This window comes from Chaetura pelagica, unplaced genomic scaffold, assembly GCF_000747805.2.
Source record: "Chaetura pelagica isolate M959 unplaced genomic scaffold, ChaPel_1.0 scaffold360, whole genome shotgun sequence".
NCBI classification, from domain to species: Eukaryota; Metazoa; Chordata; class Aves; order Apodiformes; family Apodidae; genus Chaetura; species Chaetura pelagica.
This window is the reverse complement of record NW_009951950.1, coordinates 2,413,093-2,428,159: the sequence shown is the minus strand read 5'-3', so window position 1 is coordinate 2,428,159 and position 15,067 is coordinate 2,413,093. Positions and strand designations below refer to the sequence as shown.

The 15,067-nt window shown below is 37.6% G+C and overlaps 1 protein-coding gene across 1 annotated transcript in view; it reads left to right on the top strand.

The window, feature by feature from the left end:
- The window catches only part of PDXK (pyridoxal (pyridoxine, vitamin B6) kinase), a 70,095-nt gene that overhangs the window by 44,809 nt on the left and 10,219 nt on the right, over positions 1–15,067 (top strand). The window contains exons 2-4 of the mRNA XM_009998151.1: positions 5,456–5,510; positions 12,813–12,917; positions 14,281–14,364. Of these exons, the coding sequence (XP_009996453.1) occupies positions 5,456–5,510; positions 12,813–12,917; positions 14,281–14,364 (244 nt within the window). The remainder of the gene's footprint in view (positions 1–5,455; positions 5,511–12,812; positions 12,918–14,280; positions 14,365–15,067) is intronic.

The window sequence follows — 15,067 nt, the reverse complement described above, 5'->3', positions numbered from 1 at the left end:
ATATAAATATGAAGCTTAGCAATCATTAAAACTTGCTTTGAGATGTTGAATTTGTTTCAGAATCTTCCTGTTAATTTCTCTGTTGCTATAATCACAGTTTTCCGTAATGTGGAATGTTTGTTTCTCTTGTTTTACAATGCCCCCCCTTCACATAAGAGGCACAACTTAGGCTGTTCTCTTGAAGGAAATGTAAGCTTGTAATCTTCTATTTCTAATAATATTAGGTGCTAGTTTTTTGAGGTGAAGAAGTAGCATGTTTCATTCTATGTATGATTGAAATGTTTTCTGCAAGACAGAAGAAGAAAGACTTAATTTTTAAAAAACTCTAATTAATGAGTTCACAGTGACAAAGCCCAAAAGGTTGCATTTTTAAAAGTGAACCAGAGCTAAGATCTAGGTGTATATACCTAGATTCTGTATAACTCAAGGCATTTTCTGTCTGTCTAGGTCTTTAGGTTGTTCTATGAGAAAAACATTTATAGAATTTGAATCCTGAAGGAGATACGGTTTTTGGCTTTTTATTTGTGCCTTGGTGGATGGATGTGTGTTTAAATTACTTCTGTGCTTCTAGGAAAACTAGCTGTTGGTCCAGTTTTGCAAAAAGTTATCCATGTAATTTGAACTCCCTTTCTTGTGTGTTGTTTTTTTCCCTTGAGCACTTACTGGTTTGAAGATGTGCATTCTGATAGTTCTATAGACTAAGTGTCTGCACAGGTGACGGACTTTCTCTTTGCAAGGCTGGGATAGCACTTACTGCACTGTGGGAAGAACTGGATGTTGTTTGTCCCTTTTCTTCAGGTATTTTTGAGAAGAAATTAAGTCCAACTTGATTTCATGCATAACGTTGGAATGTGTTTCATGCTTACTCTTTCTCCAAAAGCATTCTACTCCAGTGTGATTTAATGTTCCAAATAGTTTTCTGGAATGGGTCATTCAGATCTGCCAGCCATGCCTTCCAAGTACTAAACGCCTCCGGTTTTGATGTTTTGCAATTTTTTACATTTATTTTAAATTTAGTTGGGTTTTGTTGTTGTTGTTGTTTTTTTAGAAATCTGATAGTTCTGCCTCCTTTGCTTGAGGATAGTTAAACAGTATATTGGAGTCACCCATTTTCCTCTGAGACTTCAGTTGCAGTAAATGTCACTGTATGATGTGATATAGGCAACCTTGGTTTGGTTCTTAAGAACAACATTGGTGGACATGTGCTTAGACTGGAGGCTGAGAGATTTAGGGTGAACTCAAGTTATCTTTTTCCTTTGAAGAGTGCTTATCATCCTTGCCCAAACTGGCTATGGGTTTGGATTTTGCCTGGGATTTGCAGTTCTGTGAGCAAATGATACATACACAGAATGACATCAGAGAGGGAGTGTGGAAAAGGAATTCTCTGTTGGAGGGCCTGTAAGAGACCAGCTCATCCAAAACGGGATAATGATAACATAGATGATGCGTGTCCGTGGCAGCTGGAGTCCTGTAGGCTTGCAGAATATCTGCCCTAACCTACATTTCCAAAACCAAACGCCAGAGTATCACCACAGGACTCTTTCAGGGGAAGTGACACAGGTATAGACTATTTACAAGCTGGTATAGAGAAGCAATAAGTTAAGCATTATTGTGAATTTCTTAGTAAGCTCAGTCCTCAAACTAATCAAGTACAATCTGAAGGTGCTAGTTCTGACATTGGCAAAGTCCAGGTGGAGTGAGTTCCTTCAGTTTCTTTACACAGAGGTTCAAAAAGCATAAGTTTATACACACACAGAAGAACAGCAGTTTTAATTCCCAACATTGGATTGTTTTGCAAACGTAGCAGGTTGATATGCAGAGACTTTCAGGAAGCAAAGGGAAAGTGGTGCATCAGGGAGTACAAGGTGAAGCTGTCAGTATCTCAGTAAAAGCCTTTGTCAGGCAGGTGGACTTGACAAAGTGCTATTTGTGCCTTCTGCTGTATTTTTGAGCAAAGCATTGTGATAGCTGTGTACTTCAGTGAACTGTGACAATCCATTACCAGCCTCAATTTTGTTCTCTGTTGACTGAACCCCACAAAGCTACTGTATAAATCTCATTTCATATTTATTTACCATTTGACGTTCAGACTTTTCTGCATTACAGCATTTTGGTTGCTCATGAAATAAGGAAAGGTGAACTGAACTGGTGCCTATTTATGTATTTGCTTCAGAAACATGAAGAGGTTTGTTTCTGTATGAAGGAAAACAACAGTAACTGAAGTAGATTGAATTTAAATCAATTAATTAAAATAATGTGTTTCTATTAACAAGCAAGAAATTTAATATAAATAATTGACTTTAATGCTGTGTTGAATTTGTAGTTTCTAGTAATTTTCCAGAGGAAACTTTGATTCTTACTGTTTTATAATGTTGAAAAATTGTTGATATCCAGCTAAATGCATAATTTTGTGTACAAATATGACAGACTTTTAAAAAAATTATTTATCTGATTTCATATGCTTGCTCTGATCTCAGTTTTCTAGGTCCATACATGTGAAAATACTGTATTTCTAATTGGGTAGTTAAATTTCACTTTAAAATTATTTAACCTCTGCTTTGGGTAGAACTTATTAATTAATTAAAATACCTCATAATCAGTGCTTTTAGTTGGGTCTGCCCAAGAAATTAAAAATATGGGTATATATTAAAAAGATTTAACAAGACTGTTGGTACTGGTTTTTAGTCGTTGGTTGAGGGAAGGAGATAACATTTCCTTATCCACTTAAAATTATCAAGTTGTTGATTTTGATTTGTGTTCATTTTAAGACACAGTTTTCTCTGCAGCCATGGAAGAGATGGTTGCTGTCAAAAGCTGCTTTTTGCATTTTTGTGTACACTGTTTTCAGGTCATCTGATGACTGAATTCCTTGAGACTTCAATTCAGTTTGCCTTGGTAGAAAACACATACTGGCTTAACTTGACTTCATAATTATTATTAATTATTGTAATACTTTATACTAAGCCTAGACCTCAATATTTTAAACTCTTGTATTAAAGGTAGTACTAATTATGTTTTCTAATTATAATTTTTTTTTAGATGACATTTTATGCCTTTTAACTACTCTCTGTTTTGATAATATTTGTAAAGGGAACTTCCTTGTAGCAGAGTAACCGTAGCTTATTTTGAGGGTTGAATCAGAAGTAGAGAATTGCGTAATTTGGTATGTTAGATTACAGTAATGTGCATTGATTCAAAGGAAAACTTTAGGGCAGATTAGTAACTGTGACGGAGTAGACTAACACCGGTAAGTGATTGTTATGAAGACTTTTTAATGCTTTTTAGCTTGTTTTGCACCAGTGAGAGAAGTGAAAATATTGAGCTCCTTTGCTAAATTTGAGCTGTGAATTTTCCTTAATTATTCAAAATTACTTTCTTGAACTCTCTTTTACTAAATGTTCAGCTCAGCTAATCTTGAGACATAGCTGTGTCCTAAAGAGCTGGCCTCCCTTCTGCTGTTCGAAGCACATTAACTGGCCAAAGCAAACAAAAAAATCCCTAATCCTGCAGAAAAGCTTGTTGAGAAATCAAAAAATAGCTAGTGCTGTTGGAGTCAGTAAAGACTCTTTGCTCTTTCTTGTGACCCCCTGCTGGTACAGTGCCTGTTTATCCATGTTATGGAGCAGCATTTCCTACTAACTGTTGTGTATTCTTCTTACCTAAAGCACTAAGTGTAAACCTGATTAGTAATTAAATCCTAGTAGTTGTGTTTGATAGAGTCAAGTGTTAAACAGTTGGAGAGACATGTTCTAAATATTGTGCAGAAGTTGACTTATTCACAATTGTTATCAAGCTGTTAGAAGTTCTTACTACCTTTATAGGTCTCCTCATTATAGGAAAGGGATTTGCATATGGGATGACTGTCTGGTTAGAGGCAGTATTCTCATTTATTTATTTTAAGAGCATGTGCATACATCAAGGTTAAGGTCATAATATTATCATGTTCTCACCCCTCTAACTCCTGGGTCTTAAAATAAAATCCACCAAGGTGAAACAAGACACATGTCATAGTAGAAGCAGAGGTTAATTTTCACTTGATCAGGCACAGATAACCCACCATTCTGCCTGTCATTAATGTAAGATTACTTTGCTTTCTGGTTAGGGATGAACAGAAATCTTTATTCTATGTTGAAAGAAGAGACTTATTCTGTGAAGACTTGTGTGGGCTCTGAGCTGTGAAAGGACAGAAATGCAGTGCCTGCAGGCATAAGGAACTACCCGCTGCAGCAAGTACCTCCATTTTGTAGCAGCCCAGGGTTTGAAATAAGGGGCTTATAATTTAATGGCTTTCATGTGCAAGATGAAGTACATGCACAGGGAAAACCTAATGTCTGGCACCAAACACCCAGAGATTTTTAATATCTGTGAAGGGGTTGCCTTCATGATGAAAGGGGAGAAGCGTGTGTCTCAGTGAAAAACGTGACTGGCCAAAGCCTTGTTTGTTCACTCCCCCCTCCTCAGCAAATTGCCTGAATGTGGGTCATAAACAGTGACGCATCATTACTATTATCTCCTGGTATGACTCACTGAGCCATATATAGCAGCTCGTCTTGAGGAAAGTTCTTAGGATGTGGAAACAGATATTAATTGTCAGACTATTATGTCACTGTTGCATTAGACTTTCTTTCATGACAGATCGAAATGTCAAAAAATGGCCTGAACAACAATGCAAGCCTATATTAAGCACTTATTGTCAGGTTAAAAACCTTAATTAATTTTCTGTGGATTCAATGGTCATGTTTTCATTGTATTTCTCTCTTTTTGGGCAACAAGAATGTGGTTGTTGATTGCAGTAGCAAATTCTTGGATATTTCAATATTTGGATTGTTGGAAATGCAAGGTAGCAGGTGGCATTTGGAGCATGCTTTAAGCTTTTATTACTTTGTGTTTTTAAGATCTCTCTCCCTTTGATTGCTTAATCATGCCTCAAATTAATTCTCCGCAATTTCTTTCTATTCTCTTTTAGTTGTAAAGAAACTGCTTGTGATGTTGAAGGCTAATAACCTTGATCCCTTTTTAAATTCTTCTGTCCTTTTGGAAAGATTAGCTTTCTGGAATACTAACAGCATCCTCCCTCGTTATTTCACGTTAATTTAGTACCTTGAAATTTAGACTTCATTTCTTGACATGGAAGATGAGATAAGGCTTTCTTCAGGGCTTCAGTCATTGCTGCTTGGCCAGCTTCTCTGTTCTTATCCCCAGATGAACTTCACCCTGAGGATCCAAAGCTCTGTTTTTCTGGTGCTGTTGCTGGTGTCACTTCTGTTCCACGCTGGAGATGTACTGTGTGTTTGTTTATGTTGCATGTATTTTGGCTTAGCTTTCAGCTTAAAGCAGCTCTCATGTTTTTTAAACATGCACTAGGAAATAAAAATGTTTTCTTGTGTTTTGTGATCCTGATAACGTATTAACGAAGGTGTGTTAGTAAAATAAGTGTTCCTGTGTTCTGTTCTAGGTTTTGGGATTTGAAGTTGATACGGTGAACTCTGTCCAGTTTTCAAACCACACAGGTAAAAATCTTACATGTGTCTTCAGGTACCACTGCACAGTCACTCAGATCTACTCAACATGTGGCCTACCTCGTCCCAAGTTAGGGGAAAGGAGATTGGTTTTACGTTTTCACTCACATTTTCAGGATATAGGAGAGAAATGTAATTTTCATGTTTTAATTCAAGTCACACAGAAGTCTGAATTTGGGATTAGGGTGTGATATGATGTGGTAATGTACTGTTTTGCTACTTCAGAGTGTGAGTTTATTTTGTTAGGCAGTAATCTCATTAACTCAGTCAGTGAAGTGACACAAATACAGCCATCTATAAAGGCAGCCCTGTGAATGGGGGAGTCTTCAGTTCTGTTTCTTTGTTTCTTTATGGCCCTGTGATACTCATAATCATGTTACCAGCCCAAACATCAGAAGAATACTGAGCTAGACTCAATGTTTTCTCTCTTTATCGGTGTACCTAGATGGCTAGCCAATATCCTGAAATTCCATTCTGGAGGGAGAGAGGGGATGGAGTGTTAATACTTTTGGGCAAACATGATGCACTTACATAATACTTTGAGCTCCTAACACTCACAGTGCTAGAGGATTTTATTTTTCAAAAGAAAGCTGAATTTTATGTTTATTTTAGCAATACCTTTCAACCATAAAGGCCTTGCTGGTTTTGGATCAATAGAGGTACATCTATTCTTATGGTGATGGCAGCTTGTTTGAGGAGAGGTCTGCTCTAGATAAAGAAGTTCTAAGAATATCTTCAAAAAATAATTCAGAAACAGATTCTGACTTTAACATCTTGGAAAAGAGCAAAAATTGTTTCTGAAAAACTCGCTAGTTAAATAAATGACAGAAGTTGAAATACTTTACTAATATCTCACATATACAACTCTGTTAATAAGCTTCTAAGTTTTTAAAATAGAGTAGACCAGGAAGCCTCTGCCCTCTTACTATGTTGAGATCCGTGCAGCTTTCAAAAGGTTGTACGATATTCATATCATGGAAGGAATTTAGTGTCACCCTGTGAAGGAGTGAATGTTTCAAAGGTAGCTGGAAAGCTATCTGCTTGTTGAGGGAAAGTAGAAAGAGGTAATAATTAAACAAGGGGTGGGGGTCTTTCCTGGCTCAGGCAAAAAGCTGCTTATTTTGCTTGTAACCTTTGGCTCAGTCCAAAGGTTCTCTCATTTTTTTAAGAGATATTTATCTGTGACTTATGGGTTGTTTTTAAAAATTTATTTTGTTTTAGAGTTTGGGAATTTTTTTTATTGTTTAGTTATTGATAACTGGTTAAAACTGTTGTAATTTTCCAGAAATTAAGCAATTTTTTCACATGAAATAACTTGGCACTCAAGATGGATGAACACCTGTCATTTGTTGGCTTTCAGTTTCAAGATTAAATCAGCTTTATAGGGCATTAAAAGAGCTTAAGAGAGGTGTTGTTGAACCATAAACTGAATATGTCTGAAGGTAGGAAAATTACATTAGCAATAGGATGACCAGGTTTTTAAAACATAAAAGAAGGAAGATTTTTTTTTTTCCTTGTTAATAGTATCCCAGCTGGAGAAACATTACCAGTGCTTCCTTCAAGGTTTGGCAGATGATGAAGATAGTATAAGGAACAATAAAGTAGCGGGTTGTTTTTTGTTTTTTTCCCCCTAAGAAGGCCTAAATGAACATTCCAAATCAAAAAACGTCTCCAAGATCACAAGTCTTTAAAATATTTAGAACTTTTGGACTGTTTTATCTCCTGGTGTTCAGGATTTTTTCTGTAATCTTTATTATCTTAGTAAATGTGTTAAAAATTGCAAAGATTGCTTCACAACCTCATGACTTTAGAAAGAAGAGCTTTCAGGAAAAAAATCAAAATACGGTTAGTTTTTGGACTTACCAAGAGTGTGTAAAAGGAAATTATATTTAAAAGTCTTGGTCATTTTTCTGAAAGAGGAAGGAATGGAAAAGGGCTCATAGTCCCTTTTATGGCAGGTCTAGTTGTCTTAACACGGCAGTGTTTCCATTAAGCCCTTTCTACCCGTTCTTAAATCAAAGGAAGATTCTAAGCCCAGTGGCTTTGCACCTCCTCTTTGAGAGCAGTGTGCAACAAGATGTCGTGTCCTCATATGAAGACTTTTCCAAGTTATGAACATTTATGCATGTCTGCACACAAACTAGTACCTGCAAATCAATGTATGTGCTGTCTGTGCCACTGCAGGGATTAATGAACAGCAACTGCCTTGCTAGGCTGTGACTTGTGTCTGGGGCAGTGCCACAATACATGGGAATCCTGGATGAACTGGCAAAGATGACTTGGTTTTCCTACAAGAACAAGATCTTATGAGAAACCTTTCTATGGTCAGCATAAAAACTGTAGTGCTTCAAAATCTGAATTGCAGTTTCTAGAAGAGTGTGACACACCAAAAGGGTCACAGGTAGCAAAAGTGTTTTGAACGTGGGATTCTTTCTTTTCCCATCCTTGTCTTTAAACCTGGTCTTGTCAGCAAAAGATAAAAGGCAGAGAGAATTTATGACTAACACAGGCTTTCTTTGGTGAATCATTTTTTTTTGTCCTGTCTTTAAATTAGCAAGATGCCATGGGGCATATTTCTGCTGACTCCTGCTCAGAAAATTCAGCGTTCTTTAGTCTCTGATAATCCTGAAATTCGGAAAATGTGCTTAAAATCAGTCCCCCTCAGAGAATAGTTTGACATGTTGCTTGGTGAGGAACTTTTATGATTAGAGTGACTTGAATAGCATCAGGCTTCATGTACAAATAAAAAAAGCTGTCATACAACCTACAACAATTCTGTGCTTTTAATTCTGTTTTGTTGTATTGTTTGCAGAAGCATCTCATTGTATGATGTGCAAAAATAAAAATCTAGGGTTTTAAAATAATATTATTGATCATTTGGGGTGCATTTTTAATTCTTTGATTTGCATTTTTGTTTTTAATTGGTAGTTAATGATAAGCATATCATGTGCTTACTTTGCCATCCAAATCCTACCTTTGAAACCACTCCAGAACAAATAGCCTGTTTTTCCAAACTTCCGCTTGGTGGATGTGTAGTGGGTCGTTGGGTTGGCTGGTAGCCGAATACATAAGAGATTATGGTTAGGTCTCATTGATGGGAATCTTCACAGTTTACCACATGGATGCAGTCATTCACACCTGTGTAGCGTGAAACAGAAGGAAAAGATCTCCACTTGTGCCTAACACTGGTATTTTACTCCCACACTGACCAGCTGTAAAAAACACAGTGGAGAACTTGGATTGTATTTCTGGTTTTGTTGAAGTTCTCCTGACAGCTGAAGATTAAGCCATGTGTTTAGACCAGGTTGGTTGTCAGAGTTTGCATGTGAATTTTGTCGCACAGCTGGGACCAGATTACCTGCCTGTTATGTGCCTTAAACACTAGATTTTTCTTCCTTTTTCCCATGTGAAATACTTGGTTACTGAGACCACTTGGAACAGTTTTGCAGGGAGCACCACAGGAGGAATTCAAACCTCAAAATAGAATGTTCTCAGATGGAAAACAAAGAAGTCTTACATGCCTTGTTATACTTAAATGGTAACTTGTTTTTTGTTTTTGTTTTGTTCTGGTATGCCTGGGATTTGTATTCTTTTTCCCTAGTTTCTGCAAGTAAGAGACTTATAAATAGATTTCAAAGGAGAAAAAAATGTACCAGTGGAGGAAGGCAAAAAAAGTATGTAAATGCATCTTAGGTGCAGTATTATCTGCCTCTCTTGGCTGCAGATTTTTTTCTTAGTTTTCATGTAGGTGAACCAAGACATTTTCTTAGAGACTAATGAATACGTTTATCAGAGGGGTAAGTGACACGAGGCACTATATCTAACCTATCTTTCCTTTATCTACTTAAAAGCAAATATGTAACATTTAATTGCAATAAAAGGCCATAACACAGATATGCAGAAGGGGTATAAAGGTGTTTAAATGTTTATGTTCATCTAGGTGTTTAAAATTATTACTGACCTGGGAGCCTAGTGCAGTCCTGTCTCAGCCACATGCAGTTTTGGAGAGCTGTATCATGATTTGAAATGTTCTTTCTCCTCTCCCAGTCTGGTGCTGAGGAGAATTATTCAGAGGTCTTTTAAGTAAAACAAGGAGGACTCATCTTTTTCTCTGTGGAAGATACAAGCCAAGATCTCACCTTAATATCCAATATAAGAGAGTAATAATTTGTTTTGGCTCCTATGACTAACCAGCTCCCTGGTCTCCAAATGGCCTTCAGTTGTTTTGCCAAGGACAAGCTTGAAACTCAGTTTAGTTTTCTTGGCTGTGGTTTTTGTACAGTTTGTGCAAATAGCCAAGTACTGTGAGACTTTGAACTTCTGTGTTGTTGAGCGAAAATACAACTGCAGTGTAGGGGTTATAGTAAGTTAAATAGAAGGTTTTCACTGTTCTCTTGCTGTTTCCCAGATACTCATGTTTAGTAGTGTAGGCATGGGAAAAACATTTCTGGGACATTGACTTTCTTTTAGGTCTTGCAAGGCAGCTCTGGGTCTTCAAATGTGCTCATTGCCAGCCAAATCCATATGTTGAGCTGAGGAAGTCAGCGATTCCTCATTATCATCCTTAACTCCAGCCACTTTCCTAAAGCCAATTTGATCTTGCATGTTTAAGCTTGCTGTTGGCATTCCTAGCTATGGGTTCAAGACTGTGCAGTAGTTTTTTGACCATACAGTATCTATCTGGATTTTCTGCCTCTCCTCTTTCAAGATCATCCCTCTCTCTGTTCTTGGGACCCTAAGATATCCATCCTTCAGTTAGTTAAACTCTTTTTGAACATGAGTAACTAGCTTTTTCTTCTCTTCTACAGAAGCTGCCTTTTGATTGTATAGGCCACTAACGGAGTAGGATAGATGCAGGGTTGTGTGTTTTGTCCCTTGTTCATCATGTTACATGAAGTTACCTTGGAGGAAGGGCTTAGGGTGGTTTCCATGTTCTTCACCAGGTTTTTGTTTCTGCATACTCGAACACAGTTCAGCTCCCAGTGAAGCAACAGTTCTCTGCAGATCCAGTGAAGGCATTGCCCTTTTTCTTCTATCTGAATAGCTGGGGCTTCCCTGAGAGTGTCCCTAGTGCTTTTTTTTCCTCCCATTATCATGTGTTTAGACTTTGGTGTTATATGTGTTACCTGGTGGTAAAGAGGATCCTCTAGGTACCCTTGGGAGTCACTGCTACAGAGTTCAGACAATGTCCCTGCCTCATGTGGATAATTTAACAATTCCTGAGCTAAGCTGGGCAGCTACCTAACATTTTGTTTAGGTATTTTTTTCTCTCCATCAGTGGAGGAACAGTATGACACAGGCCCTGTGCATTGTCTATTTAAAACAGCTTGACATAGGAAGGTGAACTTTTAATTAGGTAGACCCTGCACATTCACAAATTATAGGAATGGCTCCCAGGAGTATCTAGATTGTCTGGACAATCTATCAGTTGTTTTTATGGCTGTGTGTAAGATTAATGACCCCAACTTTGCCAGCTGATCTTCACTCTGGCTGAAAACTGCACTTGGTTTCATTGATGGGCACAATGGAATAAAAAGGACTTTGTTGTGTCCCTATATGGGCTGCCTTTGCAGTGATAATAGAAGTAGAGGTTGGAGGAAGAGGGGAGGGCAGGTTATTTCTCTCTGAAGCTGCAGATGGGACAGAGCAAACATCTTCACTGTGTTAAATAAACTGAATACTTGAGTCAGTTGTCATCAAGGGTTCCTCATTATACTTGGGGCTAGACATGTGCCTAGGTGTTAGTTGTTGCTGTTTTAAGTACTAGTATGTTCTGGAGTGGAACTAACACACTGGAATCCCTCACTTGGTCTCTTTCTTCGCAGAGACTTTTTATAAAAGCATTTGCTAGGGAGGGGATCGGTGGTGGCTGATGTGAGTCAGTCCCCCAGCCAGCTGGCAGTGAGTCGTGTTTTAGACCCTAGGCTTTTGTGAGCTGAGGAGAACAAAATGATCCATCTGCTCAACCTACTGTGGGTGTATTTGCATTTAAAAGAAGGAAAACTGAAAAATGTGCTTATCCTAGGCTCTAGGCACCTTTTGGCAGTTACTCTAATAACACAGTTTAGAGTGATAATCAAAGCCAACAGCTTTTATCACAGAATTTTCTAACTCCAAGAGCAGAAATGAAAACAAACAAAATACCATTTTCTTTATCCGGGTGTAGTGTGAAAGAAGGTACCCCATGTAACATTTCACTTTTCCTAATTCCAGTTAATAAAAGAGAAGCTTTTTAACAAACTCAATTTATGGAGGTTGGGAGAGTTGAATTGTAGATTCTTCATCTAATATCCTGGAGGAAACCCCATTCTTATATAAACAGAAGTGATGGCTGCTGTCTAGATGGGCAGGCTTTAATGGAAAGGTGCAAGGTGCATTTACATTTTTCAACAAATATTTAGAGTCTGTTAAGGAAGACTTTCTTTTTTTTTTTCTTCCCTTGAAATGGGCTACCATGGAGCTTGGTCTGTTGTTTCCTGAAATCAGTTCAGCATCTCCCAAGTAACTTAATCTTTCATCTACTTCTCAGCCAAGAACATCAGCTTGTAATTCTTAGAAATCATTCAAGAATAAGAGTATATGGATATTATTTGTCTGTTTATAGTGTCTTTATGATACTCATTTGCCTCCCCCAGTATCCTCAGCATTAAAATTGTGCTGTTTTTTTAAGACAATCTGTCAGGTGACACTGTAAGTTTAAAAAGCATACATGGCAATGTTCTGCTGTGATCGCTATTTGTTACATGCAGGTCCCAGGTCCCAGTGAAGACCATATCTGATGGGTGAAGCAGTGCTGCATCTCTGTGTCCAGACAGATCCACAAGCTTGTTTGAGCTTGTCATCTACCTGTCAATCTTTTTTTTTTCTTTTCTTATTTTTTTTTCTTAGCATAAAATAAGAAAAATATACTGACAGCCTCCTCCAGTGAAGTCTAAAACATATGTTTGTCCCCCTCCACACAGGAGAGGTACAGTTACATAGACTCCATAGGAAAACTTGCAGCAGCTTGGCTGTGCTCTGCTTGATTTGCTGATAAATGGACAGTCTCAAACTCCAATGTAGTCACTCTGGCTCCTTTGAGAAACAGAGATGCTAAGAAAAAGTTGAGTGTGCTGACTGTTCTGCTGACAGCAGCTTTTATTAAGCAACAGCAGTCAACAGTATTTTACAGAAGAGGAGTTGGAAATGCTTCCTGTTGGTAGTATCTGATACAATCCCTTCAAGTGTATAATCTGTGTGATCCTAAATGGAAAAATCTAACTCTTGAAAAACTACCTGGCATTTATTTTGCAGGATATTCCCACTGGAAGGGTCAGGTGTTAAATTCAAATGAGCTTCATGAACTGTATGAAGGACTTAAGCTGAACAAGGTCAACCGGTATGATTATGTACTCACAGGTAAGAAGAGCTTGTTCATTGGAATTCCCAGAAGTTACAAGTAAAGCTATAAACCATATCCCTCATTATTCCAAACCAAGCAATTACATTTTCCCTCCTTAGATTCCTCCTGCAATTTCATCTGTATATTTTAGTTCCAACTGCTCATGCCATTTAGTTTCAAACAGCCAGACTTCTCCAGCCTGAATACTATAATTGGATGGGTAAGCTGAGCCCCCTGTGTGGTTTACAGACTTGCACAGGCCAGTCATGTACAGGTTTAATTAATGTTTTGGGAGTGCCTCTACTGAAAAAAAGGATGAGGATGGCAGAGTATTATTTTAAAATGTATTATGAAGACATGAGTTTAACCCTTTCTCCCAAATCAGCAGTACTGGCACTCTGCAGTACCATAGCGTGAATTTTGTACACAGTTGTCTGCCCTTGATTTTTTTACTTTACCTTTAAGGACCAGTGCTTTGAATACAGCACAAAGTGTAAGCAGAGTTGGATTTTGGTTTTGACTCTGCTGTATCTCTCAATTTGCCTTTATTACTATGAAGCTTCTTTGAGTGGATACAGTTCTACAGGACATAATGACTGTGCAGTGTTTTCCTTTGCTTGCTGCCAGGTGTAAAGTGTTTAGAAATACAGGCAAAGAGAACTGCTTACAGAATGCTTTCTAGAAAAGAGAGATTCTGTGTGCAGTTTTTATTAAAAACTGGTTCTCATCCAGTTCCTGCTTCTCAAATATAGATTACTGATCAGGTTTCACTAAGAGCTATGCATCTGGTTTAGATTACAGTGTCAGTTTTTTATACCAGTTATCTTCTTAAGGTAAGCAGAAATCTGTTGCCAGATTTGAGTAATTTCATGGGTTTTGCATGTAGGAAAGTGCTTTAAAGACAGGGAAAACTGGAAACTCTTAAGTGTGTTGATTATAATCCCAAAGCAGTCACTCTGGCTTGAAGGGTGTGGCATGTCTGAAGAGTTATTTTCCTTCCTTTTTCAGAGAATAGCTCCAAAGTAATGGAGACTAAACAGAAAGTGGACTCAACTAAGGTTAAGAAATTAATTTCAGGATAAATGGGTTCTTTGTGATTAGGAAATAGAGAAATGCCCTTTCTATCCTTGAAAGAAGTCACAAACTTCATGTAAAAACATACTTAGCAAATGGATTTTTCAGGTTGTCTTTGTAGTTGTGCAAGCACTGTCTTGAGTTTGTCTTGCACCTATTATTCCTGAATGAAATACTAACATGCCTTTATTTTAAGAATCCATTGTTCAAAAGAATGAGAAGTATGCAACATTTCTATAAAAAAATAGTAATACTGAAAAAAAAGTTAATGAAAATAGACTTCATAAGTGGCTTTTTTGCCCATAGGGTATACAAGAGACACATCATTTCTTGCAATGGTGGTGGATATTATCAAGGAGTTGAAGCAACAGAATTCTAACCTAGTATATGGTAAGGATATGTATTATAATTCTTTCTATTTTGTCATTGTATATACCCATCATTTTCATGTTTTAGGATGAAAACGCTGGTCCGATGTTACTCAGCATTTCAAAACAATTTTGTGTTCTGATCTGGATGGGACCAGTTGATTCTTCAATTAAGGTTTTTTTTCAGTGTTTAGGGAGTTGTTTTTTTATCTTTCTGATTTTATGCCTTTCAGTATGTTTCTTGCATTATCCTGTCCACAGGTGTGTGTGTCTTGAGAACTGATTGCTTGTATCAAAATAAAGGCTTGTAAAATCCCAGCCAGATGCTGTTGTTTGTAGTTCAGAGGCACAGGCTGAACGTGCTGATAATTGCAGTGTCTCCTTGATTTTCAAGTCAGTCAAAAGCTAGATATACTCTCCCATATTGCCTTGCCATGGTCTCGTGTTACACCCCAGGAAGTGTCTTACTGTGCCTTACGGGCTTCATGATTTTGCTTAAATTCCAAGGCTGTTTAAACTCTGTCTTCTGCTAATACTACCTGGAAGCACACAAAGATCAACAGACTCTAGCAACTGTTGTCATTAATGTGTCACATCAGGCTTAAACCTGAGAAAAAAAATGTCTCCTTTTTCCGTTATGACACTGAGTGTTTTAAGACTTTTGATCATAACCCATGTATGCTAGAATTGAGAACAGGAAGGAAGTGGTCAGATAGTGAGAATAC